At 42.6% G+C, this 27,491-nt stretch overlaps 2 protein-coding genes across 2 annotated transcripts in view; both read left to right on the forward strand.

Annotated features, from left to right (window-relative positions):
• The window catches only part of LOC115548598 (verrucotoxin subunit beta-like), a 205,966-nt gene that overhangs the window by 56,930 nt on the left and 121,545 nt on the right, over window positions 1–27,491 (forward strand). The window contains exon 5 of the mRNA XM_030363347.1: window positions 453–523. The gene's annotated coding sequence lies outside the window, so the exon portion shown is untranslated. The remainder of the gene's footprint in view (window positions 1–452; window positions 524–27,491) is intronic.
• LOC115548194 (uncharacterized) lies at window positions 16,902–25,035 on the forward strand. Its single transcript, XM_030362648.1, has 4 exons — window positions 16,902–16,965; window positions 17,316–17,388; window positions 18,453–18,552; window positions 19,759–25,035. Exons 3-4 carry the CDS (start codon window positions 18,453–18,455, stop codon window positions 23,592–23,594), a joined length of 3,936 nt encoding a protein of 1,311 aa, XP_030218508.1. The 5' UTR covers window positions 16,902–16,965; window positions 17,316–17,388; the 3' UTR covers window positions 23,595–25,035.

The raw sequence follows: 27,491 nt of genomic DNA on the forward strand, positions 1-27,491 counted from the left end.
TACCTCAAGAATGTAGTCTCTCTGCCGCGCCGCTTGCTTCGTTCGTTTGGAGGACTCTCGCGCCTTCCTTGTAATCAAAATCAGTGCCGGCGGGAGTCTCGGGGAGGGGGGGTGGGGGGGGGCAGGCGGGATGGGGCAATATTTCCTGGTTGCATTCACTTGCAGTCGGACATTTGAAACTCGCTTTCGTAAATGACTTGTAAAAGCAAAAAAAAAAAAAAATATATGAATTTGGCACTGCCAACTGGGGTGGCAGCTGGGGTGGCAAGGCTTTTTTTAGGGTGGCAGTTGCCACCCTATGCCACCCCAGTAGATCCGCCCCTGAATCAATGGTTATCAGCCCCAAAACTAACATTAGAAATGTGGACCGTAAATGTTGTGGATTTCACTTCATGTTTCATTTTGATTTATGTTATAACCAGTGTGATATTTAACACTGAGTTTTTCATTAGGTGTAACCGGAGCTGGTCTTATCTCTGCGTTGAAGGCTGAACCTGGACCTGGGCCAGACCGATACAACCAGGTGCGTTCACTTCCTTTATTTAACGGCTCGCGTGGTTTCGAGTGTGGCACTTGCCTTCCTTTCACTTTGTATTGGACCGTCGAACAAAAGTTTAACTTCTGTAAACTTTTTGCAAATTAGCTTCTTGCAGCGCACGATTGGGTCCTTGTAACGCTTATCAGTTCTTATCAATTTAAAAAAAAAATGGAATATTGAGTTCAATTTCTTAATATTCCGTTCTTTGTTCGTCGAGGTAAACGGAAATTAGATATTTTGGCTGACATAAAAAAACGGAAAGGTTCTGTTTCTGAATGCGTCTCTCGTCTGCTGGGGATACAACCAGGTGCATTCACCTCCTTTTTTTACGGTCCTAACGGCTCGCGTGTCCTCGAGTGTGGCACTTGCCTTCCTTTCACTTTGTATTGGACCGTCGGACAAAAAGTTGAACTTGAAAAATAGAAAAGCGGAAAGGTTCTGTTTCTGAATGCTCTCTCGTCTGCCGGGGAAGCCAAACCCCTCCCCTTCCTGAATGATCAGTGGCTGCGCACAGTTTGTGGTGTGTGTGTGTGTGTGTGTGTGTGTGTGTGTGTGTGTGTGTGTGTGTGTGTGTGTGTGTGTGTGTGTGTGTGTGTGTGTGTGTGTGTGTGTGTGTGTGTGTGTGTGGACGCCCGAGCGGGCGTGCGTGCGTGTGGCCTACTGAGTAGTATGAGGGGCCGTATGGGACATTATTCAGAATAAGCATGCACATACACAAACCAAACTCATTCACATACTATACTGAAATACTCGCACACATACAAGTGAAAAGCTTTTACATACACAACTGAAACACTCTCACACAAACAACTGAAAAATGATACGCTCACATACACAACTGAAAAGCTTGCATAAAACCTAGTGAAACCTTTTACATGGACTACTGAAATGCTTTCACACATACTGGTAAAATGTTCTCATATACACAGCTGAAAAATGTCCTCTCACACACATATGAAACCATTCACATGCTATACTGAAAACCTCACACATACACAAGTGAAAGCTTTTACATACACAACTGATAGACCTTCACTCAATCAACTGAAAAGCTCTTATAGACTATTTGAATGGTTTCATATGTGTGTATGTGAGAGGACATTTTTCAGCTGTGTGTATGAGGATATTTTACTAGTATCTGTTAAAAAATGTCAGTAGTCCATGCAAAAGGTTTCACTAGTATTTATGCAAGCTTTTCAGTTGTGTATGTTAGCGTATCATTTTTCAGTTGTTTGTGTGAGAGTGTTTCAGTTGTGTATGTCAATGCTTTTCACTAGTACGTGTGAGGATTTCAGTGAAAACGGAAGGCGTTTCAGTGAAAACGGAAGGCATTTCAGTGAAAACGGAAGGCATTTCAGTGAAAACGAAAGGCGTTTCAGTTGAAACGGAAGGTGGTTGAAACGAAAAAGCGCGCAATTCAGACAAATAATCGACAGACTTGCTACAGACACAGGCGCTACTATGGCGACACATTAGTGCCATAAAGCACTCATGTGATAAAACATGCATTCGGGCGTATCACACGCGTAGATATTAATTGCGAGCGCGCAAATGATCTCTGCGCGCGCGCGCACTCAGAGCGCGGCCCATCACCAACAGCGTGGGCCTCAATTACTTCCGCGTGCGGCGTGCCTCAATGACGTCCGCATTTCGCACATATAGTCGGGCGCCGGCAGACGTTCTGCTCCCAATAAACAGCTTTTCTTCAGTTATTTAAAGAACGATTGGGCAGAAACTTAAAAGGCTGCGCCTATACTCATAGAATCTAGAGTTACATGTCTCGAGGTTTTCAGTAGCTGTGTATATGACCACATTTTACTAGTATGTGTGAAAGCATTTTAGTAGTTCATGTAAAAGGTTTCACTAGTTGTTACGAGAGCTTTTCAGTTGTTTGAGTGAAGGTGTTTCAGTTGTGTATGTAAAAGCTTTCACTTGTGTATGTGTGAGGTTTTCAGTATAGTATGTGAATGGTTTCATATGTGTGTGAGAGAACATTTGTCAGCTGTGTATATGAGAACATTTTACCAGTATGTGTGAAAGCATTTCAGTAGTCCATGGAAAAGGTTTCACTAGGTTTTATGCAAGCTTTTCAGTTGTGTATGTGAGCGTATGATTTTTCAGTTGTTTGTGTGAGAGTGTTTCAGTTGTGTATGTAAAAGCTTTTCACTATGTGTGCGAGTATTTCAGTATAGTATGTGAATGAGTTTGGTTTCATATGTGTATGTGCATGCTTATTCTGAATAATGTCCCATACGGCCCCTCATAGAGTAGGCTAATATTCACGTTAAGGATAGGGAAGTGCACCACATAGGCTACACCAGCAGCCAAAATGAGACATTAGGAAAGCCTGTAGCCAAATAGTCATTCGCCTACCCGATGTCAAGTGGACCGGTTTGAATTCGCTCTGCGGGTCTTCTGAATCTGTGAGAGCAGCACTAAACCGCAATATCGACGTGATGCGCTATGCATTGAGAATCAAATTTGCTACAAATTATTCTAAATCTGCGCCCAAATGTACAAGTCAGAATTTTGCGTTTTTCACTGGCTACAATATTGCATCTGTCAGTTGTACAATTTGTTGAACAAAATGTTAAACTTTAATAAAGTCAAGTAGACCATTTATTTAAGCTCTCAAAAGCATAACCATACAGCTTCGACACATCAACGGGAAAACACGGCACAGGCAAAGTAGGCCTACATCCATGGAATCAGCCGATCAAACCAGTCTGCATGAATCGTATGACAACTGGATGGCAGCTGGATGTGGACAAGGAATACACCGCAGGGGGGAACATGAGAGCCCCAGCTCGCCGCATACTAGTAGCCTGGGTGCTTAAAGCGTGGAACAAGCTGGATATGGAGCGGGTGAAAAACTCCTTAAAAGTGTGTGTGTGTGTGTGTGTGTGTGTGTGTGTGTGTGTGTGTGTGTGTGTGTGTGTGTGTGTGTGTGTGCATGCCTTCGTGAGTGCGTGCGTGCGTGCGCGTGTGTCTCTGTGTGTGTGTTTTCAGATGGCCGCCGTGGACAGTAGTAAGACCGTAGTGCTGGCAGCGCTGGGCCGGCCCTTCAGTCTGGGGATGCTCTACGACTGTCGCAACGACTCACTGATCCCCGGTAAATACAATATAACGGAGTACAGAGTCTAACGGACAAGACAGATCTCTTGACGTCGTTATTTTGATTTGTGTTTGTTGGGTGAATTGTTGAGAAGAGAAGAGATTATTTAATCATGTAAATTGCAGAGAATATGCATTTTATGTCATAACTGTAATATGACATTCATCTATAAATAAAACATAATGAATAGAACTTGTGCTAGCTTCAGCTAGCTGTTTTTAATATGAACTCCTTCCATGTGCTTTCACTCTGCGGTACAACATACAGTCAATCCAGCATCTGTTGATGTTAGAGCTCCAACTAGTGTCAGCTCCTTTGTTAGCCCTTAGCATTACAATAACCTCCACTTGTTTCCATTAATATCTGCTACTGTCATGGAAATGATCTTGTAAAGGTAAAACACTTATCTTAATTATTACCTATTACCCCAGTTTCCACCACACTACAGTACTCATGAGCCTCGTTGATTCTTTACAAACAACAATATTATGGTAATAGTTAACTCTATATTATGGCTAGATGATATACTGTATATTATGGTATATCATATTTATTATTATAGTATGGTTTGTTTTGTCCTTACAGGTTTGTAACAATTTATAAGAGATCCTAGGATATCAATATAATTGTTCAAATATTGTAAACAATAAAAAGGTCATAGACAACTTATTCTCATGCTATGAAATGTATGCACTCACAGTATTTCAAGACACTTTGGATAAAATGTTTACCAAATGGCATATGTTTATAATATATTATTTAAATTAATTAGTCTAATCATAGTCCATGGTATGAAGGGGGATGAACCAATACATGCAGAAACATTTATTATAATAACCAGATAAAATGGTCAGAATCTATAGAGTGTAAATTATTAGTGTGATTTAAAGGAATATAGACCAGCCTATATCATCCCACAGCATGACCATTCCACCTACATTTATTTTTATTTAACCTTTATTTCTCCAGATATAAACACATTAACATTTCATTTTATTTTTTTGGCGTAAGGTTGACCTTACAGCTTTCATAGGAAAGCATTTACTTTCATTAGGAAACCATTCGGTGATAGATAAACAAAATGTATAGTATTTTATACATTCCTCTGAGCTTGGATTCTGATTTTTTTTCTCTGTGTCTTATTTTGAAGCTCTGACACTTTGGGATCGGGAAGCCTTAGAGGAAGATAAAGATGAAAGACCCCAGCCGAACAGTGACTTTGAGATAGTTGCATCTGACTCCATCAATGACAAATCTTCTGCAATGGATGTTGAAGCTTCACTGCAAGCCAGTTTTCTTTGTGGAATGGTTGAGATAGAAGGTTCGGCTAAATATCTCTCTGATTCTAAGAGTTCAGAAAATCTGGCTCGAGTTACACTAAAATACAAAACCACCACCAAGTTCCAAGAGCTGTCAATGAATCACATTGGCAGAGGTAATGTGAAACATCCATATGTGTTTGAGTTGGGACAAGCAACACACGTAGTGACAGGAATCCTTTATGGGGCACAAGCCTTCTTTGTGTTTGACCGTGAGGTGTCACAAAAGGAAGATCGGCAAGACATTGAGGGCAATCTTAAGGTGCTGATCAAGAAGATACCCACTTTGAAGATAGATGGGGAAGGTCATCTGAACATGTCAGAAAAGGAAAAGGTTAATGTTGACAAGTTCTACTGCAAGTTCCATGGGGACTTTAACCTTGAGAAATCCCCTGTGTCTTTTCAGGAGGCAATAGACGTCTATCAAAAACTACCTGAGGGGTTAGGAACCAACGGAGAGAACGCAGTGCCACTGAAGGTCTGGTTAATGCCACTGACGGATCTAGATTCTGCTGCTGCTAAACTGGTTCGACAGATAAGTAATAGATTAGTCGGGGATGCTCAGAAGGTCCTGGAGGACCTCAGCCAGCAGGAAAGGAGATGCAACGATGCAGAACGAAGCAAAACAGCCCAGCAATTCCCACAGATTAACAAAAAGTTGAATGCTTTCAAAGAGCTGGTTTCTCAGTACAAACTGGAATTCCAGAATATTATGGCAAGGAAACTCCCATTGATCAGAGGAGGAGGAGAGGAGGAAAGTGTTCTCGCAAATATCCTGAAAAAACGACATTCTTCTCCCTTTAAAAGTGGTGACCTGAATGAGTGGATGGATTGCAAAGATGCAGAAATCAAAATCATCAGCTCTCTGATTGACAAAATGCCAATCATGGCGATCGTTGCGACCAGTCGCACTCTGCACCATGAGATCCAAAGTGGAGATGTCAGACATACATTGTGCTTTGTCTTTACCTCCCTGGATGGCCCAGACCCTTACCTTTCAGCTCTGTCAAACTACTTGGATGAAACCCAACCAGACGACGTGCCATGTGCTTATGATTTGGAAAAAGAACAATGGTTTTCATCAAATGTAGCGTACAAGAAAATAAAGCTCTTCAAAGATTTTGCCGCGGCCAACAAAGAGAACAAAAGCATCAGGTTTCTAGCAACTGCAAAAAGAGATGATGAGAAGAAAGGCGCAACTCTCCACCTCTACAAGGATGGCTCCTTAGCCACCGACAACTTTGAACCACCTTCAAAGCCAGAGATGAACACGGGTGACATAACCCATAACAGTGTAACACTGAATATTTCCCCACCTCAATTTGGGTTGAAAACTGTCACCCACTACACTGTTGAGTTCTGTGTCCATGGAGAAGATGTTTGGCATCAACAAATGGTGAGAGAGCCTGGAGATGTCACAGTGTCCGGCTTGAAGATTGATGAAGAGTATCAGTTCCGGTGTAGAGCCTGGTGCGCAGTCGGCCTTGGCCCGGCCTGTGAAGATAGCGCTTTATGTAAAACCTTACCTACCAGTCCTCTAGGAAAACTACGAGAGGAACATTATCCTACAGAGTCATCAGTCAGCTGGGAAAAGCCATCTGATAGCCTGGCTATATCAATCAAAAAATTGAGCGAAGAAATAATTCCTGGTTCTCCTTCAGTTTTCAAGTTACCCCTGAAGCAAAACCATATTAGGATAGATGGATGCAAGAGCTACACATTTGGAGAGGACAGCGTGGGGCCAAATCGCACTCTCATGTTCCTGGGGGTAACAGGTTCGGGGAAGTCAACTCTGATCAATGGAATGATCAACTACATCCTGGGCATAGGTTGGGAAGACTCTTTCCGCTTCAAACTAATCGATGAGGACCAATCGAAGTCACAAGCTGAAAGTCAGACTTCTGAAGTAACCACCTACAAAATCAACCACCAAGATGGCTTCCAAGTTCCTTATTCTCTAACCCTTGTTGACACTCCGGGTTTCGGCGACACAAGGGGGATAGAGAGAGACAGGGCGATCACAGAGCAGATCAGGAGACTCTTCACCTCGGAAAAGGGAGTCCGTGAGATGGATGCAATTTGTTTTGTCATCCAGGCCTCTCAAGCAAGACTAACGCATACACAGAAGTACGTGATAGATTCGGTGCTGTCCATCTTTGGTAAAGACGTGGCAGAGAACATTTGCATTCTGGTCACATTTGCAGACGGTCAGCTGCCTCCTGTTCTCGCGGCGATCAATGCTGCCGAAATTCCATGTCCTAAAACCGACAGAGGACTTCCAGTGCACCACAAATTCAACAACTCTGCAATTTTTGCTGAAAATAATTCTTTCAGTGACATAGCTGATCAAGGCTCCAAATCATCAAAAAATCCCCCCCCCAAAAGGATGGAGGCTAAAAACTTTGATGCAATGTTTTGGGAAATGGGGGAAAGCAGCATGGAACAATTCTTTGCTGCCTTGGGACAAATGACCACCAAGAGCCTGCAGTTAACCAAAGAGGTTCTCAACGAGCGAAAGCAGTTGGAGGTGTCTGTGGAAGGAATCCAGGCCCAGATACGGGCGAGTTTGGCGAAACTAGAAGAGATCCGATCAACCAAACAACAGATCGAAAAGCACAACGCCGACATCAGTTGCAATGAAAACTTTGAATTTGAAGTTGAAATCCCCAAGTCTGTCCATATAGAGCTTACCAAAGAGGGAGAGTTCATCACCAACTGTCAGCAGTGTTCAGTGACCTGTCATTACCCCTGTTACATAGCAGACGATAAAAAAAAGAGTGGCTGTGCTGCCATGAAGGATGGGAAATGCACGGTTTGCCCAGGAACATGTAACTGGGACATACATTTCAACCAGAAATACAGGTGGGACTACGTCGTAGAGAAGCAGAGGACGACGATAAAAGAAGTGAAAGAGAAGTATGAAAAAGCCACTAAGGCAAAGATCTCAGTCGAGCAACTGATTGAACACCTGGAAGAGGATGTTGCCATGCTGCAGGATATGATAATGTCCCTGATTGACACGTCGTCTCACTCTATAGCTCGGCTGAAGGAGATAGCTCTGCGGCCTGACCCGCTGAGCACGCCAGAGTACATCGAGCTGCTCATTAAGGGAGAGAAGTCAGAGGCCAAAGAGGGTTACCCGGCACGGATTGATTCTCTAGAAAAAATTAAAGAAAATGCCAAAATCATGGCCAAGGTTTCAAAAGGAGAGCCGCTAACCAGCACACAGGGTCAATACATGAAGGACAGAAAGAAAAGGAAAGAAGGAAAGGGATTTCAGATGCCTGGTTGGTTTAAGAATCCGTTTTGAGTCTGGGGTCCTCCTCAAGGTCTCCTCCCGACTGGACGTGCCTGGAACCCCTCCCTAGGGAGGCGCGCAGTGGGCAACCTTACCAGATGCCCGAACTGGCATAGGGTTAGGGCTAGCATTAAAAAATAAGAATAACAAATGATTTCCAATGGGGATGGGCAACACAGTTTTTCTTGGATCAGACACCAAAACATTTAATTTGAAAGAGATGGCATTGGTTTCAAATAGAGATGTGTGATTTTTTTTTATATAACAGCAATTACAAAGCACAGGTCTTCTGTTTTTATAGTTTATAGTAGTATCCTTCTCAGGTAACGGCCTTTGTTCTCTTCACCTCCTTTCTTCCGCTGTAACTCGTTATGTTCAGGTTCGAGGTATACGTTTTGTCACAACTTTGTACTGATTTTTGACAGAGGCAACCATTTCCCTCTGTATTTTTTTAACAATTTCAGAAGAAGTATACAAATAAAATGTAATTAATTATAGGAGGGTGGATTCTCAAAACTGTACCATCATTAGTATAAGAAGTATTGGTTTCGATCCACCCATCCCTAATTTCCACAGTAGGTATCACAGCAATTGACATCCTCCTTCTGCTACATTAACTCATTTTATGCTTGTTCTTTGATATAATAACACAGATGCTGTTGATGAAAACAGAGAAATGAAATTGTGATCAATATTTGTTGGGTGTAAATTTGTTTATGAATATGTTAGAGGAAATAATAACAGAGGCTGTAAAAATAATATTTACAAAAGTATAATAGCCTGCTATATGTCATCTTACTTTTTCAAAGTAAAAAAATATTAAACGATATTAAAGATTGAAAAACGTCTGTATTTACTCAAGCCTATTTTTTGTTTTTTTATATTAATTCAAGTTGGTTGTGTTGTGAATTTTTGAAAGTTAAGTCTCATAAACTGGATCGGTAAAGAGTTGAACTCCTGAGCTCTGTTTCAGGTAGCTGGTTTTGAGGCAACCCCGAGTTTGTTCGCTCTGAGTTAGTGGAAACTCTGGGTTTTCCGTTTCAGGTAGCAGGTTCAGCGCAACCGAGGGTTATTTAATGCGGCAACATACGCCGTGGGTCTAACCTGCTCGGGAGGTGGTTAGACCTACTCTGAGTTTGTTGTCTTTAAGGCTGAAGGCAGCTCTCCGACAGAAGGAAGTGTTAGAAATGGCATGTCCTTTTCTACGAGAGCCTGTGGACGTAGAGGCTGCGATCCTCAGAAGGAATCTCTGTGAGGGAAGATTATTAAGACCCCGGTTGGATATACTTTCTTTTCCTGATAATTTTCTTCACGAGCGCTATCGTTTTTCAGCGCAATCTATCATTTATTTAGACCACCTTCTCAGCCCCCATGTTAACTGTCAAACGCACCGGGGGCATGCTTTAAGTTTAAGTTTTGTTTTTTTAACGCAATTAACGCATGTGTAGAATGATCCGCCCCGTGCATCCCACCTGCTCTGTAGGCTACCCGTGCATCCCACCTGCTCTGTAGGCTAATACAGTCACTTTAACGTTGTGGCTTTCCCATGATCAGAGTAGCTGACTAACCACGGAACTATAACTGCTGCAAGTCAAGAAACTCATTTTAAGAATGCAAGTCAGAAACGACCCTGGTACTGCTTTTAACCAGATGCTGTTCTTCTCTACATGCACATGCTCAGCATAATCGTCTGCATTGTTCACTGAAGTAAAACCCTTTGAGTAAACCGTTCAACAAAATAACTTGTCCCACCACAGCCCGTGTTCTAATAAAGACAATCTACTTTTTATGAGGATTTCTTTATTTCCTGAAAGCACAAAAAAAAAAGGTCATTCATATCGGGTATGTTTTTATAGCAGGGCACGGTATCCCAGTTTGCACCTCTCCCACCTTTAACTTATGTTCCAAAATTTGGATCTCCAAAGCATCCTTTTGCATCTTTTGCCTAAGGTGGTCCATTTCCAAGTCTGCTTTGTGTATTTGCTTTTCTAGATAGATTTTATATAGCTCTTTGACTGGAAGCATCCGCATCAGCTTCGCCACAGGACCGGAGGCTGGCAGCTTCCTCCGCCTCACTCAGAAAGGTCAAAAGGAGCCGGCACCACGCCGCTTATGAGATAACAAAAATTTAATGTGTATTTCTCTCGTTACTTTTTGTCATTATCAAAAATAGGTTATAGAAGAACACCTCCCTGCCCTCGGGGTCCGACCGGGCCAAGTTTCAAGTTTATTCAAATTTCAGGGCGGGAGGGCCTTCCTATCTCAAAAACTTTTTTTCCACCACATTCTGAACCATTAGGTCTTCCAGGCAACACTTCTGAGGGGCTTTGTCCAAATGACAGTCCATTTGGGAAAATATTTTTTCTCTAAGGGCTAGAACTCAAAATCTTGGACATGTCGTTCTCGGGGACCCGGGAAATGTGTGTAAACATTTTAGCATCCCTAGCTATCTCGAAAAGGCCGGAAAAGGGGCGTGACCTCCAACAGTACAGTCAATGTACGTAAGACAGATCATAGTTTTTAGTCCCCATTTTTTGTGGGATGGAGGTGTACATTTGTGGCTTAAGTTGTGTAGTCACAGCTGGCCTGTGGCCACGTTTTTGAAGCCTGGGGTCAAAAGGTCAAAAGGAGCCGGCACCACTCCGCTTATGAGATAACAAAAAGTTAATGTGTATTTCTCTCGTTACTTTTTGTCATTATTAAAGAGAAGCCTGATTCTCAGACATGCATGTTGGATGGCTACGGTGTAGGTCTGGGAAGAACTTCAGACCAAAATCTTGCAAGCGAGCCGCTGGGTGAGGTGCAACGAGATGGAGCACTTGCTGAGTCATTCCCTGCAGGGCTGGAGGCACAGGTTGATGCGTATGCGTCCTTTGTGACCCCCTTTGATATATAAGAGACCCTAAGGTATAGCTTACTTGAAAATGTTCTCGACTCAGTCACCTATTGCATCACTTCCTTTAGGACTTCGGCCTCCTAATTGATCATAATTGAATGAGCCTCTTTCATGATACCACCACCACTATGACGTGGCAACAATTATCCAAATCCATATGCGGAAGGGGGGGGGGGGGTACTTGTGGAGAGTAAGGGTGTACACTAGACATAATTAGGAAGCAAACTCGAGATGGAATGACCTCTCACAAATATTTTTTTAATAAATTGTTTCAAATAACCCCAAGCCTTTTAAGGATACCTTGGAATATCTCTCTATTTTTTAACCATCGGACCCTAGTTTACGACAAAAACAATACAATTGACGGCAGCTCCTTTGCCGCGTGTTTTTTAGAGCCATGTAAGGATTAGAGGGGGTGGTCGATAGCAACCACCATAGCAACCATGACGGTCAAGTGACTGGATGCAGCCCCGTTGAAAAAAATAGAATACCACCCTACACACTCATGAGATTAATTATATGTAAATTATTATGACCATGGAGCCTTTATTTTCATGGGTTTACATTTCGTTCTGTGTAGCATGGAAAAATCTGAGAAACACTCCCATTCAGAATGCATTGGTTTAAATTTCGTTCTTTGGAGCACGGTTATTTTTATTTATTCATTTATTTTCAGTTTTTGAGGAGGTGCTTCAAAGATGCTAATTTTTCTGCAATAATTCGAAATCCAATGGAAAAACCTGTTGGCTTTTTGTCAAGGGAATCCGGGGCGACGCTCACTTCCGGGTTGGCCAAGATACGTCATCCCTCCACCACTCTATACTGTAAAAACACATGTTCAAGTCGAATGATAATAATTTAATTTATTCTTTATTCTGCCATAGTTATTGCCATTACTGCCATTTATTTAAGGGGGGGGGGGGGGGGGGGGGGGGTCATAATAAGTAATAATATTTGAGGGATTTTTTCTTTGTTGTTTTAGCAGCGAAATGCATTGCGTGTGTGTGTGTGTGTGTGTGTGTGTGTGTGTGTGTGTGTGTGTGTGTGTGTGTGTGTGTGTGTGTGTGTGTGTGTGTGTGTGTGTGTGTGTGTGTGTGTGTGTGTGTAACACACTATTTTATGTTGAAATGCGACGTAATCCAGTGTTCACGAAAACGTACACTGTCAACGTATGCTTTTGGCGACTGGGTTGGCTCTCAGATATACGTGTTTCTAACAAGATCATATCATTAAAAGTTACATCAAGTAACGTTTTAATAACACAAACGCAGGAAACACATGAGCTGCTAGTTTAGCGAAAGCAGCGTCCCTAGCAACCTGACGTCGTTGAAACATGCGAGCGAGCCGATAAAATCTTCCTAATAACTATAAAACTAAAGATCAGACACAATCACTGATTGAAGATTATGCAAGTAAAAAGTATATTTCTTGCTAGAAAATTTTATTAGAAACACATTTAACGGTGAATCGGTCCTAAAATATTGGATTTCCCATTCAGATAATAAAGATTAATAAAGATCATACACATTCACTGACTGAAGATTATTCAAGGAAAAAGTACATTTCCCGCTAGAAATGTCATTAGAAACACGTTTAATGGTGAATCTGTCAAACAAATCAATCGACAATAGTTGCATAACGTGACGGCATCACCGTTGAAAGACATTGATTTCCTTTCGTCTATATCCGACGGTGAGGGATTAACATGAATGTCTATCTGATTGACCCCCGCGTTGAAAAACGACGCAAAAGGTATTACATGAATGTCTATCTGACGGACCCCGCGTTGAAAAACGACGAAAAAGGTACCCTTTTTCGTCGGGAATTGACGCCAGGGATCCTTGGCCATGCGTCACACATTTGACGAGTAGGGAGTGAGACTGTGTTGTTCGGTCCTGCACACGCCCGGACTCCCGTAACATCAGCTATTGTCATGATCTCTATAGTAACACTGATAAACAATAAAAGATCAAATTTTGTTTCATAGCCCGTTTTCCTCCTTCCTCTTGTTCAGTTCCAGCTGCTCTGAGCGTAGTCTCCACGAAAAGACTGTTGCATTTCAAATACAAAATATAGAGGCCTTATTAGGCCTCTGCGTGCGATCTGTTTTCGTGGAGTCCGCGTTGCCTGGGCCGCGGTGCCCGTGGTCAAGGTGCCCGGGCGACGGGAGACGTGGCGGCCGGGAGTCGCGGGAGTGCCCGCAACGCGGTCACGGTGAATGAATCAATTTCTTCGTGACCAACGCAAAATCAATGAAAAACGATGAACTGACAACTTTAAGCAATATAACACGAGTGTGAGTGGGGTTGTTAGTTTATTTCTATATAAACTAACCAGAGGATCAGGGTAAGGTCAGGGGGCCGTTTTCTCAAAAAAGTTGAGAACCACTGATTGAACCGCAAACTCAGAATCTGCCAATTTCTTTCCATCTTTACGGAATTAGCCGACCAACAATCAACCTATAATATTATTAAATATCTCGTAATTATGATATTATTATCTCGTATTTATGACATAGGCCTACAGATCTCGTAAGTATGAGATAACTATCTAGTTATTATGGGAAAGATAAAGATCTCGTAATTATCAGATATTTTCTAATAATGAGATCTTTATGTCATAATTACGAGATAACCTGGAACTTTATTGTGATGTGAATGCAATGCGCCACCGTACAAAGGACCTTTCGAATTCGAATTATTTATTTTTTACAGCAACAGTGATTACTTTTGTATTAGTGCAGAAGTGCAATTTAAAAGGGTCCAGAGACGATAAACAAAACCTAGTTCATCTCAGGCCCGGAGCAGGGGGGTGGCTTTCGGGACTGAATTCTCACTTCAAAAGCCCCAGATCTTTTTTAAGCTTTTGAAGTTATGACAACCCTTACACCATGTTCCCTATACATTACATCAAGCCTTATGACTGGGCAAATAATTGCCAACAACAAAAACCTTAATTTCCCCCCGAGTATTTCAACACGCCAAAACAAGAAAAAAATAATTCCGCCAAATATACATTCTAACACAATGGTCTCCATTCTTGAGTTTTCATTGCCATCTAGTGGAAAAGACATGCAAAAGCATGGATGAATCTTTGCTACAAAATCATGGGCCTATTGTTGGCTAAGCACAGTGGGCATACCAATTCTAAAATACAAAAAACTAACATGCAATCCATCTCTGTAATCCTACTTTGAATCTACTGAAAGTTTGTCGCGTCACTGCCCTCACAAGGAGCAGAACTACATTTCCCAGGAGCACCGCGGGCGGTCGGTCCATCCAAATCTCTTTGCCGTCTGTGCCTTATTGTATATTGTGTACACTTTAGGTGACGTATCTTCTGTCGAGTTGTAAAGTGCAATGTCTGGTCTGTGATTGATGGTGTATCCACTAGCTGTACATTTTATACTGCTGCCCTTTGCCTTCAGTTTGATTTTGGACCACAAGGTGATATTTTATAGATAATCATGTTGTATTTTTCTTTACGATTACAGTGAATCCAGGCAACACCCCATAAAACACTCAGAGGGATTCAGTGTTCTGTATCTTATCTGAAAACAAAGGGGCCGATTAGCAAGTGTTGTCATGTGATGCTTGGGTCGTCTCTCAGCCATATGTGGTTTAAAAGGAATTACATTTTAGAGTTTGATATTTGAATCTTGTCTGTTTCGAGGAACTGCAATCCATTTGTAACCCTGTTCACTGAACCAAATTATATATCGTCAACTATCTCCATCTACAAACCAAATGATGGCCTTAACGAGACACTCTGACCTCTGATTGGTGAAGATGGCCTTAACGAGACACTCCGACCTCTGATGGGTGAAGATGGCCTTAACGAGACACTCTGACCTCTGATTGGTGAAGATGGCCTTAACGAGACACTCTGACCTCTGATGGGTGAAGATGGCCTTAACGAGACACTCTGACCTCTGATTGGTGAAGATGGCCTTAACGAGACACTCCGACCTCTGATTGGTGAAGATGGCGGACCTCAGGGACTAATTAACGGCAGTTGCGGATTAACGGCCAGAACACCGCGCGAGGGTTAGAAGACGTTTGTTGGCTGTAACTAGGGTGTGATTAGTCCATATGAGCCATCTAAATATGGAGAAAACACTAGATTAAGTAAGGGATAATCAGAGAGGCCGGGCAATGAACAGTTTGACATGCCCGGCTCGTTGACGGCTTACCTCATCCTTATCGACTTAACCTGAATGAACAAACGCGGGAATGTTGCTAGCGGGGCAGGACAGTCCAGTGGTTAGTACCTCTCCAAGCGCAAAAGGGAATGGGTCCATTCAGTAACATGTGCTTTACATATGAAAACTTTTCTTTTATTGGGTCGCCAATTGTCAGAGTAAAATGCATTAAAACGCTGATACGTGTATTCACATTCCTAATTAACATAGGAGTGTTTGTTCAGCTCAGAGGCTGTGTGGTGACCCCCCCCCCCCCCCCCCCCCGCCATTCCCTTCTTGTGCACCTTGACCCGACAACGTGTTCACTCTCTGGCTGAGATAACATTTAGTGTGACTGGATTCGCTCAGTCTCGATTGTGATGTTTAAATGAAAAGGTAAGGAGTTTATTACCCTGATTGTGATTTTGTTTGGTGTTCTGTGTATTCTGTATGCTTGGCTGCACTCCCCACTCCAGCTGAAACACTTCAGTGTTTTGGGTGTTTTGAGTCACTGCTTCTTTGTCCTAATTTAAGTTAATTGTGCACATTTTTATCTGTAAATAACACATATCCGTACATTGAATTATGGCTATGATGTACTATCATCATGAGATAAATACGTTTCTTATTTTTTTTTAATTCATGGTTTGATGTGTTCTTTAACAGTAGTTAAAAAAATGTAGATGTTATGGCAATTCATGATGCATTCTTTTTAAGTTTGGGTCCCGGCTAGACACATATTTCTCTTTAGGGTCTTGAAGTGAAAAGATACCCCTGTAAGGGTTGCAGCTAAGGACCCAGGTGCAGACCAGGTGCGATTGTCAAAAAATATTTAATTATTTTCTCCAGGATTTAAACAAAAGGGCAGACAGGTCAAAAGGTCGAACCTAGCAGTCAAAAGGGGTAACGCACAAAAGATCCAGCCAATGTCCCAAAATGAACATTGTCCCCCCCCCCCCCCCCCACAAGGCATTCTTTCTAATTGTACATGTGAAGAAGTGACATGAAAATTGCAGTGCAATTGTGAGGGGTGTTTATTTTGTGAATCTGGGAAAATGAAGCAAAACCCGATGTAAATCCGGAACAAGTGAAGCAACTGATCAAAGAAACATTGTTTGATGTGTTACATTGACACCAATAATGTTCAAGTTTCATTGTGATTTGTGTTATTACAAGTTCTATATTTAGCTTTGCATCAGGTCGAACTGGAGCTGGTCTTATCTCTTTGTTGAAGGCTGAATCTGGACTTTCTCCAGACCGATACAACCAGACCAACCCTCTGGGGATCGAAAGGTCGATCTCGATCGACGTATTGGGCACCCTGTGAGTATGTTGAGTATGTTTTCTCAGGGTGTGTGTGTGTGTGTGTGTGTGTGTGTGTGTGTGTGTGTGTGTGTGTGTGTACTAGGTATATGTGGGTTTAGGGTGTGTGTGTGTGTATTTATATGTGTGATTAGGGTGTGTGTGTGCACCCTTGAACTAAGGGTTGGGAGAAACCGGAGCATTTCTTGGAAATGATGTGACTTCAAATAATGACATGGCCAGCCCCCCCCCCCCCCCCCCCCCCCCCCGGAGCTCACATCCTCCTGCTCTCAGGTGAGGCAGTCGGGAGAGCAAAGGTAGGACAGAAACATTCTCTGATCAGTTATATTGACATGGTTGTGGTCCTGATTTTGTGCACCCGTTTGTAATATTGAATGGACGTAATCAGTGGTAATCAGCCCCATAACTAACGTCAGAAATGTGGACCGTAAATGTTGTGTATTTCACTTCAAGTTTCATTGTCTCATCTCATCGTCATCCGCTTATCCGGGGTCGGGTCGCGGGGGGAGCAGCTCAAGCAGGGGGCCCCAGACTTCCCTTTCCCGGGCCACATTGACCAGCTCTGACGGGGGGATCCCGAGGCGTGGAATTTCATTGTAATTTATGTTATTCCAAGTGTCGTATTTAACACTGAGTTTTTCATTAGGTCTAACCGGAGCTGGTCTTATCTCTGTGTTGAAGGCTGAACCGCTGGACCTGGGCCAGACCGATACAACTAGGTGCGTTCCCTTTCTATTTTTCAATTTGTATTGTACCGTCGGACAAAAGTTGAACTTCTGTAAACTTTTTGCAGATAAGCAACATAAACATAAAGATGAAAATTGGAATATTGAGTTCAACATCCTAATATTCAGTTTTTTGTTCGAGTTAATACGGATATTCGATTTTCGAGTCCTTTTTGTAATTCCGCCAAACTGAATGATCATTGGCTGCGCACAGTTTGTGCTGTGTGTGTGTGTGTGCTGTGTGCTGTGTGCTGTGTGTGTGTGTGTGTGTGTGTGTGTGTGTGTGTGTGTGTGTGTGTGTGTGTGTGTGTGTGTGTGTGTGGACGCCCGAGCGGGCGTGCGTGTGTGTGGCCTACTGAGTAGACGTGCGTGTGTGTGGCCTACTGAGTAGGCTAATATTCACGTTAAGGATAGGGAAGTGCACCACATAGGCTACACCAGCAGCCAAAATGAGACATTAGGAAAGCCTGTAGCCAAATAGTCATTCGCCTACCCGATGTCAAGTGGACCGGGTTGAATTCGCTCTGCGGGTCTTCTGAATCTGTGAGAGCAGCACTAAACCGCAATATCGACGTGATGCGCTATGCATTGAGAATCAAATTTGCTACAAATGATTCTAAATCTGCGCACAAATGTACAAGTCAGAATTTTGCGTTTTTCACTGGCTACAATATTGCATCTGTCAGTTGTACAATTTGTTGAACAAAATGTTAAACTTTAATAAAGTCAAGTAGACCATTTATTTAAGCTCTCAACAGCATAACCATACAGCTTCGACACATCAACGGGAAAACACGGCACAGGCAAAGTAGGCCTACATCCATGGAATCAGCCGTTCAAACCAGTCTGCATGAATCGTATGACAACTGGATGGCAGCTGGATGTGGACAAGGAATACACCGCAGGGGGGAACATGAGAGCCCCAGCTCGCCGCATAGTAGCCTGGGTGCTTAAAGCGTGGAACAAGCTGGATACGGAGCGGGTAAAAAACTCCTTAAAAGTGTTTGTGTGTGTGTGCGTGCCTGCGTGCGTGCGTGCGTGCGTGTGTGTGTTTTCAGATGGCCGTGGACATTAGTAAGACCGTAGTGCTGGCAGCGCTGGGCCGGCCCTTCAGTCTGGGGATGCTCTACGACTGTCGCAACGACTCACTGATCCCCGGTAAATACAATATAACGGAGTACAGAGTCTAACGGACAAGACAGATCTCTTGATGTCGTTATTTTGATTTGTGTTTGATTTGTGTTTTGGGTGTAATCGATGGCTATAAACCTTATCACAAAGCCGGAATTGTTGAGAAGAGAAGAGATGATTTAATCATGTAAATTGCAGAGAATATGCATTTTATGTCATAACTGTAATATGACATTCATTTATAAATAAAACATAATGAATAGAACTTGTGCTAGCTTCAGCTAGCTGTTTTTAATATGAACTCCTTCCATGTGCTTTCACTCTGCGGTAGGCCTACAACATACAGTCAATCCATCATCTGTTGATGTTAGAGCTCCAACTAGTGTCAGCTCCTTTGTTAGCCCTTAGCATTACAATAACCTCCACTTGTTTCCATTAATATCTGCTACTGTCATGGAAATGATCTTGTAAAGGTAAAACACTTATCTTAATTATTACCTATTACCCCAGTTTCCACCACACTACAGTACTCATGAGCCTCGTTGATTCTTTACAAACAAGAATATTATGGTAATAGTTAACTCTATATTATGGCTAATGATATACTGTATATTATGGTATATCATATTTATTATTATAGTATGGTTTGTTTTGTCCTTACAGGTTTGTAACAATTTATAAGAGATCCTAGGATATCAATATAATTGTTCAAATATTGTAAACAATAAAAAGGTCACAGACAACTTTGGCATTATTCTCATGCTATGAAATGTATGCACTCACAGTATTTCAAGACACTTTGGATAAAATGTTTACCAAATGGCATATGTTTATAATATATTATTTAAATGAATTAGTCTAATCATAGTCCATGGTATGAAGGGGGATGAACCAATACATACAGAAACATTTATTATAATAACCAGATAAAATGGTCAGAATCTAGAGTGTAAATTATTAGTGTGATTTAAAGGAATATAGACCAGCCTATATCATCCCACAGCATTACCATTCCACCTACATTTATTTTTATTTAATCTTTATTTCTCCAGATATAAACACATTAACATTTCATTTTATTTTTTTGGCGTAAGGTTGACCTTACAGCTTTCATAGGAAAGCATTTACTTTCATTAGGAAACCATTCAGTGATAGATAAACAAAATGTATAGTATTTTATACATTCCTCTGAGCTTGGATTCTGATTTTCTTTCTCTGTGTCTTATTTTGAAGCTCTGACACTTTGGGATCGGGAAGCCTTAAAGAAAGATAAAGATGAAAGACCCCAGCCCAAAAGTGACTTTGAGATAGTTGCATCTGACTCCATCAAAGACAAATCTTCTGCAATGGATGTTGAAGCTTCACTGCAAGCCAGTTTTCTTTGTGGAATGGTTGAGATAGAAGGTTCGGCTAAATATCTCTCTGATTCTAAGAGTTCAGAAAATCTGGCTCGAGTTACACTAAAATACAAAACCACCACCAAGTTCCAACAGCTGTCAATGAATCACATTGGCAGAGGTAATGTGAAGCATCCATATGTATTTGAGTCAGGACAAGCAACACACGTAGTGACAGGAATCCTTTATGGGGCACAAGCCTTCTTTGTGTTTGACCGTGAAGTGTCACAAAAGGAAGATCGGCAAGACATCGAGGGCAATCTTAAGGTGCTGATCAAGAAGATGCCCAGCTTGAAGATAGACGGTCAAGGTTCTCTGAACATGGCAGACAAGGACATTGAAAATGTTGACAAGTTCTCCTGCAAGTTCCATGGGGACTTTAACCTTGAGAAATCCCCTGTGTCATTTCAGGATGCAATAGAAGTCTATCAAAGCCTACCTAAGCGGTTGGGAACCAACGGAGAGAACGCAGTGCCTCAGAAGGTCTGGTTAATGCCACTGAAGACTCTAGATTCTGCTGCTGCTCAACTGGTTCGACAGATTAGTGATGGTTTAATAAGGGAAGCTCAGCATATCCTGGAGGACCTCAGCGAGCTGGAAAGGAGATGCAACGATGCAGAAAGATGCAAGACAGCCCAGCAATTCGCACAAGTTAAGAAAAAGGTGAAAACTTTCAAAGAACTGGTTTTGCAGCATAAACTAAAGGTCCAGAATATTATGGCAAGGAAACTCCCATTGATCCGAGGAGGAGGAGAGGAGGAAGGTGTTCTTGCAGAGATCCTGAAAAAAGTACATTCTTCTCCTTTCCAAAGTGATAAACTGAATGAGTGGATGGATTGCAAAGGAACAGAAATTATAATCATCAACTCTCTGATTGAGAAGATGTCCAAAATGGTGATCGTCACAAGTCGCACAACTCTGCAGCAGGAGATCCACAGTGCAGATATCACACATGCTGTGTGCTTTGTCTTTACCTCCCTGGAAGGCCCAGAGCCTTACCTTTCAGCTCTTTCAAACTACTTGGATGAAACCCAAACAGACAACGTGTCATGTGATTATGATGTGGAAAAGGAACAATGGTTCTGCTCAAATGACGTAATGGACAAGGTGCAAGAGAAAGTAAAAGTCTTTAAGGATTTTGCAGAAGCAAACAAAGAGAACAAAAGCATCAGGTTTCTAACAGCTGAGATGAGAGACGATGTAAAGAAAGGTGCAACTCTCCATCTCTACAAGGATGGCTCCTTATCCAACAACAACTTTGAACCACCTTCAAAGCCAGAGATGATCATACGTGACATAACCCATAACAGTGTAACACTGAATATTTCCCCTCCCCGAGTTGGGTTGACAACTGTCACCCACTACACTGTTGAGTTCTGTGTCCATGGAGACGATGCTTGGCATCAACAAATGGAGAGCAAGGCTGGAGATGTCACAGTGTCTGGCTTGAAGATTAATGAAAAGTATCAGTTCAGATGTAGAGCCTGGTGCGCAGTCGGCCGCGGTCCGGCCTGTGAAGGTAGCTCTTTAATTAAACTCTTACCATCCAGTCCTCCAGATAAACTACAAGTGGAATGTTATTCTACAGAGTTATCAGTCAGCTGGGAGAAACCAACTGAGCTTGGACGTGGAGTGGAGACCAAGCAATACATATTAGAATATGCTGAAACATCTCTAGATGTGAACCCTGAAGAGTGTATATGGAGCAAACTAATATTCACAGCCAACGACTCCCAACTAGTCAAAGTCATTCCAGGGCTGCAGCCTTCAACGCGATACACTGTCCGGGTCAGATGTGACTGTGGAGTTTCTGGCCTTGGCAAAGAGGAATCAGTACTTGTGTGCACAAAAAAGCTATCTGATAGATTGGCTACATCAATCAAAGCATGCAGCAAAGAAATAGAACCTGGTTCTCCTTCAGTTTTCAAGTTACCCCTGAAGAAAAACGATATTAGGATAGATGGATGCGAGAGCTACACATTTGGCGAGAACAGCGCAAGGCCAAATCGCACTCTCATGTTCCTGGGAGCAACAGGTTCAGGGAAGTCAACTATGATCAATGGAATGATCAACTACGTCCTAGGCATAGATTGGAAAGACTCTTTCCGCTTCAAACTAATCAATGAGGATCAGTCGAAGTCACAAGCTGAAAGTCAGACTACCCACGTAACCACCTACAAAATCAACCACCAAGATGGCTTCAAAGTTCCTTATTCTCTAACCCTTGTTGACACTCTGGGTTTCGGGGACACAAAGGGAATAGAGAGTGACAAGGCGATCACACAGCATATCAGGAGTCTCTTCACCTCGAAAAAGGGAGTCTTTGAGATGGATGCAATTTGTTTTGTCACCCAGGCCTCTCAAGTAAGAATAACGGCTTCACAGAAGTATATGTTCGATTCGGTGCTGTCCATCTTTGGTAAAGACTTGGCAGAGAACATTTGCATGCTGGTCACATTTGCAGACGGTCAGCAGCCTCCTGTTCTTGAGGCGATCAATAAAGCCAAAATTCCATGGCCTAAAACCGACAAAGACCTTCCGGTGCACCACAAATTCTACAACTCTGCACTTTTTGCTGAAAATAAATCGTTCAGTGACAGAGCTTATCAGGACTCCAAATCATCAAAATATCCAAAAGCAAAAGAGATGGACGTTAACAACTTTGATGCAATGTTTTGGGCAATGGGGGCCAGCAGCATGGAAACCTTCTTCATTTCCTTGGGACAAATGACGACCAAAAGCCTGCAGTTAACCAAAGAGGTTCTCAACGAGCGAAAGCAGTTAGAGGCGGCTGTGGAAGGAATCCTGCCCCAGGTACGGGCGGGGTTGGCGAAACTAGAAGAGATCCGCTCAACCCAACAAAAGATCGAAAAGTACAACGCTGACATCGCTTGCAATGAAAACTTTCAATTTGAAGTTGAAATCCTCAAGCCTCTTCAAATAGAGCTTACCAAAGAGGGAGAGTACATCAATAACTGTCAGCAGTGTTCAGTGACTTGTCATTACCCCTGTTACATGGCAGACGATAAACAAAAGTTTAGGTGTTCTGCCATGAAGGATGGGAAATGCACGGTTTGCCCTGGAAATTGTGACTGGACAGTACATTTCCTTCAGAAATACTGGTGGGACTACGTCAAGGTGAAGGAGATGAGGACAATACAACAGGTGAAAGAGAAGTATGAAAAAGCCCTTGAGGCGAAGATCATAGTCGAGGAACTGAGGGGACATCAGGAAGAGGAGGCTCTCAATCTTCAGGATGAGATAATGTCCCTGATGGACACGTCGTCTCGCTGTATAGCTCGGCTGAAGGAGATAGCTCTGCGGCCTAACCCGCTGAGCACGCCAGAGTACATCGACCTGCTCATTGAAAAAGAGAAGTCAGAGGGCAAAGCAGGTTACCTGGAACGGATTCAGTCTCTGACAAAAATAAAAGGAACTGCCGAAATCATGGTCAAGGCTTCCATACAGGAGAAGCTCACTGAAATAGAGCAAGAATACATTGAGGAAGCAATGAAACGAACTGAAAAAAGGGGATTTGTTAACAAATTCTCCCGTTGGTTTAAGAGTCACTCAAGCAGCTCTGATGGGGGAGTCACGAGGCAGGCCAGTTTTAAGTCCGGGTTCCTCCTCGAGGTCTCATCCCCACTGGACGAGCCTGGAACACCTCCCTAGGGAGGTGTGTAGTGGGCAACCTTACCAGATGCCCGAACTGGCATAGGGTTAGGGCTAGCCTTAAAAAATAAAAAGAACAAATGATTTCCACTGGGGATGGGCAACACAGTTTTTCTTGGATTAGAAACCAAAACATTTTATTTGGAAGCGATGGCATTCATTTTTAATAGACATGTGTGATACTTTGTTTGAATATAACAGGAATTAAAAAGCACAGGATTGTTTATAGTAGCTTTATATATTAACTTCTCAGTTAATGGCTGTGATGGAAAATCTACATGTTGTTATGTTTTTGGTCTATCTATGAACTTCAGTTTTGTTACTATTTTGTGTGATGCATATATTGCCTGCCTTCTACTCTCCTTGTGGGTCATCTAAAGTGTTATCCTTCGAGGGTCGTGTGATGCATTTTATTGCCTGCCTGTTCCTATGTTTTCGTGTTTTGTAAATCATCTTCCGTGCAATCCTTTGATGTATGGGCCTGTTCCTCGACCCCCTGGCTAGCGTCACCGAAGCCAGAGGGTTACATGGCACAGCCACCACCCCCTCCAATGGCATACAGGGGAGCTTCAGTTGTAAAGATTACCATCTGGTAAACAAAGGCTTTTGGTTTATTGGGAACACCCCCCCTCCAGAACCCAACCCAAGTGAATAAGACTCTGAACAATCGGTGGACTTGTCCCGAGCGTACCTTTAGAGTATGAAGTAACACGCAACGAGAAGCTCCCATCTGAGGCCTCAGATTATCGTAATGTTTGCCTGTTATGTTGTTTGTTGATGCATGTTGTGAAGTATCTTTGTTCGTACTTTTATTGCAAATATATATGACCAGCAATTGCCTGCAAGTATTGTGTGCTTTTTGCATCTAAATATCTCATCTGTCTTAGACGCAATATCTGATAGAGAAATTGCCACGACATGGCCTTTGTTCGCTTCACCTCCTTGTTTCTGCTGTAACTCGCTAAGTTCAGGTTTGAGGTATATGTTTTGCCACAACTTTGTATTGATTTTTGAGGCAGGTAACCTTTTCCCTATATATTTTGAACAATTTCCAAAGTAAGTGTACAAATACAATTAAAATAATTAGGATGGATTCTCAAAACTGTGCCATCATCAGCATTGGAAGTATTGGTTTCGATCCACCCATCCCAAATTTCTACAGTAGGTGTTCACAACAATTAGTCAGTTATTGACATCCTTCTTTGTCTGCTACATTAACTCATTTTATGCTTGTTCTTTGATATAATAACACAGATGCTGTTGATGAAAACAGATTGATGAAATTGTGATTAATATTTGTTGGGTGTAAATGTGATTAAGAATATGTTAGAGGAAATTTACAAAAGTATAATCATCGCCTGTATGCCTGCTATATGTCATCTTACTCTTTAAAGAAAAACATAATTAAACAAAATTAAAGATTGAAAAACGTCTGTATTCATTCAAGCCTATTTTTTTTTTATTAATTGAAGTTGGTTGTGTTGTGAAATATTGAAAGATAAGTCTCTAAAACTGGATCGGCAAACTCCTGAACTCTTTACCGATCCAGGGGACCACTAGTAAGTTTAAACTTGTTCATGAAATCAACAGCAGCTGGGTGACGACAAAGAGTTTTTATTTTGCTAAATGAATTATGTGGTGGTTAGTGAGGTCCCCCCTTCACTGTAAAGCGTCTTTGAGTGTCTAGAAAAGCGCTATATAGATTCAATCCATTATTATTATTATGTTGCCACGGACATACTCTACAATCTGTCTTCACCTCAGCAGCAAAGGGCGCCGTTTCCTATTTCAATTGAAAACACCAGGGGTCTCCTTTATAGAACTGCGTGGGATAATTACTAAAAGTGTACGTACGCCGAAGAGCCAAGTTTTGTGTGGACCAAAAAATATTCAGACTTATAAAACCCTGCGTACGCACACCGTACGCAATCTTTGCTTTATAAATCACAGAGTGCCAAGTGTGCCAATGAAGTGTGCGCAGCTGAATCAGCTTCACGTTCCACCCTTTACACGCCCCTTTTTAACCATAAATATGGCAACATGGTCTCACAGGAATACGTGAAATGACTACGGTCGGACACTTAACTCGAGATCCGTGGCCACATCACGGAAACACGCCGATATCCGTGTGTGAGCCACGGAATAACAGTGTCATTTACTTGCATTGGAGCAAATTCCGTGGCCACATCATGGACAATTGAAGTGATTCCGTCAGACCACCACGGATTTTGAGTTAAACCCCCGCTGTGATCAAATGTGGCACACACACAGATTGAAACGGGAGCACACACACAGAATGAAACAGGAATCTGTGTGTGTGCCACGGAATATCATTGTCATTTACTTGCATTGGAGCAACTTCAGTGGACACAAGGACAATTTAAGTGTTTCAGTGAGACCACCCCGGGTTTTGAGTCGTGGTCGACTCGCTCGTTGAAACGGGGATCCGTGTGTGAGCCACGGAACATCAGCGTCATTAACTTGCATTGGTGCGAATTCTGTGGCCACATCACGGAAATCGGTGTGTTTCCATGATGCGTCCACGGATTTCGAGTTATTCGTCCGTAGTAATTTCACGGATTCCTCTGAGACCAGGTTGGATGAAATAGAGTGGTTGAATCAAGTATCATAGCGAAATACAGTTTCTATAGTGTTTTATTGCACATTTAGCGCATTTTGTAAATCCCATTGATTTATTTCGGAAGACTCATTGCTCGTTGGCCGGAAACGGAAAGGGGGGTGTTCACGTTTGGTTGTAGTCTTTTCGCTCGGTTCTAGCCCTGTTGAGACAGAGAACCGAGCGAAAAGACTACAACCAAAAGTAAACAGCCCCCCTTTCCGTTTCCGGCCAAAGAGCAAAGATTCTAGGTCCTAAACCATGGTCAGGGTGGGTGAACTAGGTTACACTGGTGTAGCCTATAGTTAGTTCTTCTTGATTGATTTCCCTAAAACAATTTAAATCAAAGCTGAAAAAATATGCAACAAACAGAAGAACTTTAAAGATGTCCATTTAAGGAAACTTCGGTATTATCTGCAAACCTGAAAACTAAAATAAAGCATTGATAAGATGGTAGTAAAATTCAGACAGCCATGTAAATATTTATGGTTTATTGTCAGAGCCATATTGTAGGCCTACATACACAACAGAGCCAATACAGATACAAAAGCATCAAGAATCCAGTATTTCTGTTGATGATGGATTCACTGTAATCGTAAGGAAAAATAAACCATGATTATCTATAAAATATCACCTCGTGGTCCAAAATCAAACTGAAGGCAAAGGGCAGCGGTATAAAATGTACAGCTAGTGGATACACCATCAATCACAAACCAGACATTGCACATTACAACTCGACAGAAGATGGCGTTACTTAAAGTGTTGTTAGGGGGTACGGAACGTGGAGACCCAAGCGCAGACACAGGCAGAGACGAGGTAAAGGGAACGGGGTTTATTTGGAAGGTAGAAGCGTCAGACAGGCGGGGAGTCGGGAACCAGGAGGTGCGTCAGAACAGGCGGAGAGTCGGGAACCAGGAGGGACGTCAGAACAGGCGGGGGATCAGGAACCAGGAGGAGCGTCAGAACAGGCGGGGAATCAGGAACCGGGAGGGGAGTCCGACAGGCAGGGGTTCGGTAACGGGCAAGCAGGGCGAAAGCAGGCGGGTAGTCAGGCAAGCAGGTGTTCGGCGACCGGGGGGTACTAAGAAAGGAAGGAGAGTGTTACCACGGGGACAGACTGTAGGAAAGCTCGAGAATACTAGTTGGACCGATACTGACTGTGCAGGAGTAACGACGAACTGGCGCCGACTGGCAGGAGATCTCCGACTGAAGAAGGAACTGGTGATGAGCTGACAGCACACAGGTGTGGAAGGAGAAGAACCACCGACGCCAAGTGGCCA

This window comes from Gadus morhua, chromosome 8 (genome assembly GCF_902167405.1).
Source record: "Gadus morhua chromosome 8, gadMor3.0, whole genome shotgun sequence".
NCBI lineage: Eukaryota > Metazoa > Chordata > Actinopteri > Gadiformes > Gadidae > Gadus > Gadus morhua.

Bases quoted from the DNA above. Each gene is read 5' to 3' on its own strand.
- LOC115548194 (XM_030362648.1), top strand. From the start codon at position 18,453: ATGGCCGTGGACATTAGTAAGACCGTAGTGCTGGCAGCGCTGGGCCGG. The intron at 18,553-19,758 runs GTAAATACAATA...CTTATTTTGAAG, and splicing joins CAACGACTCACTGATCCCCG to CTCTGACACTTTGGGATCGG.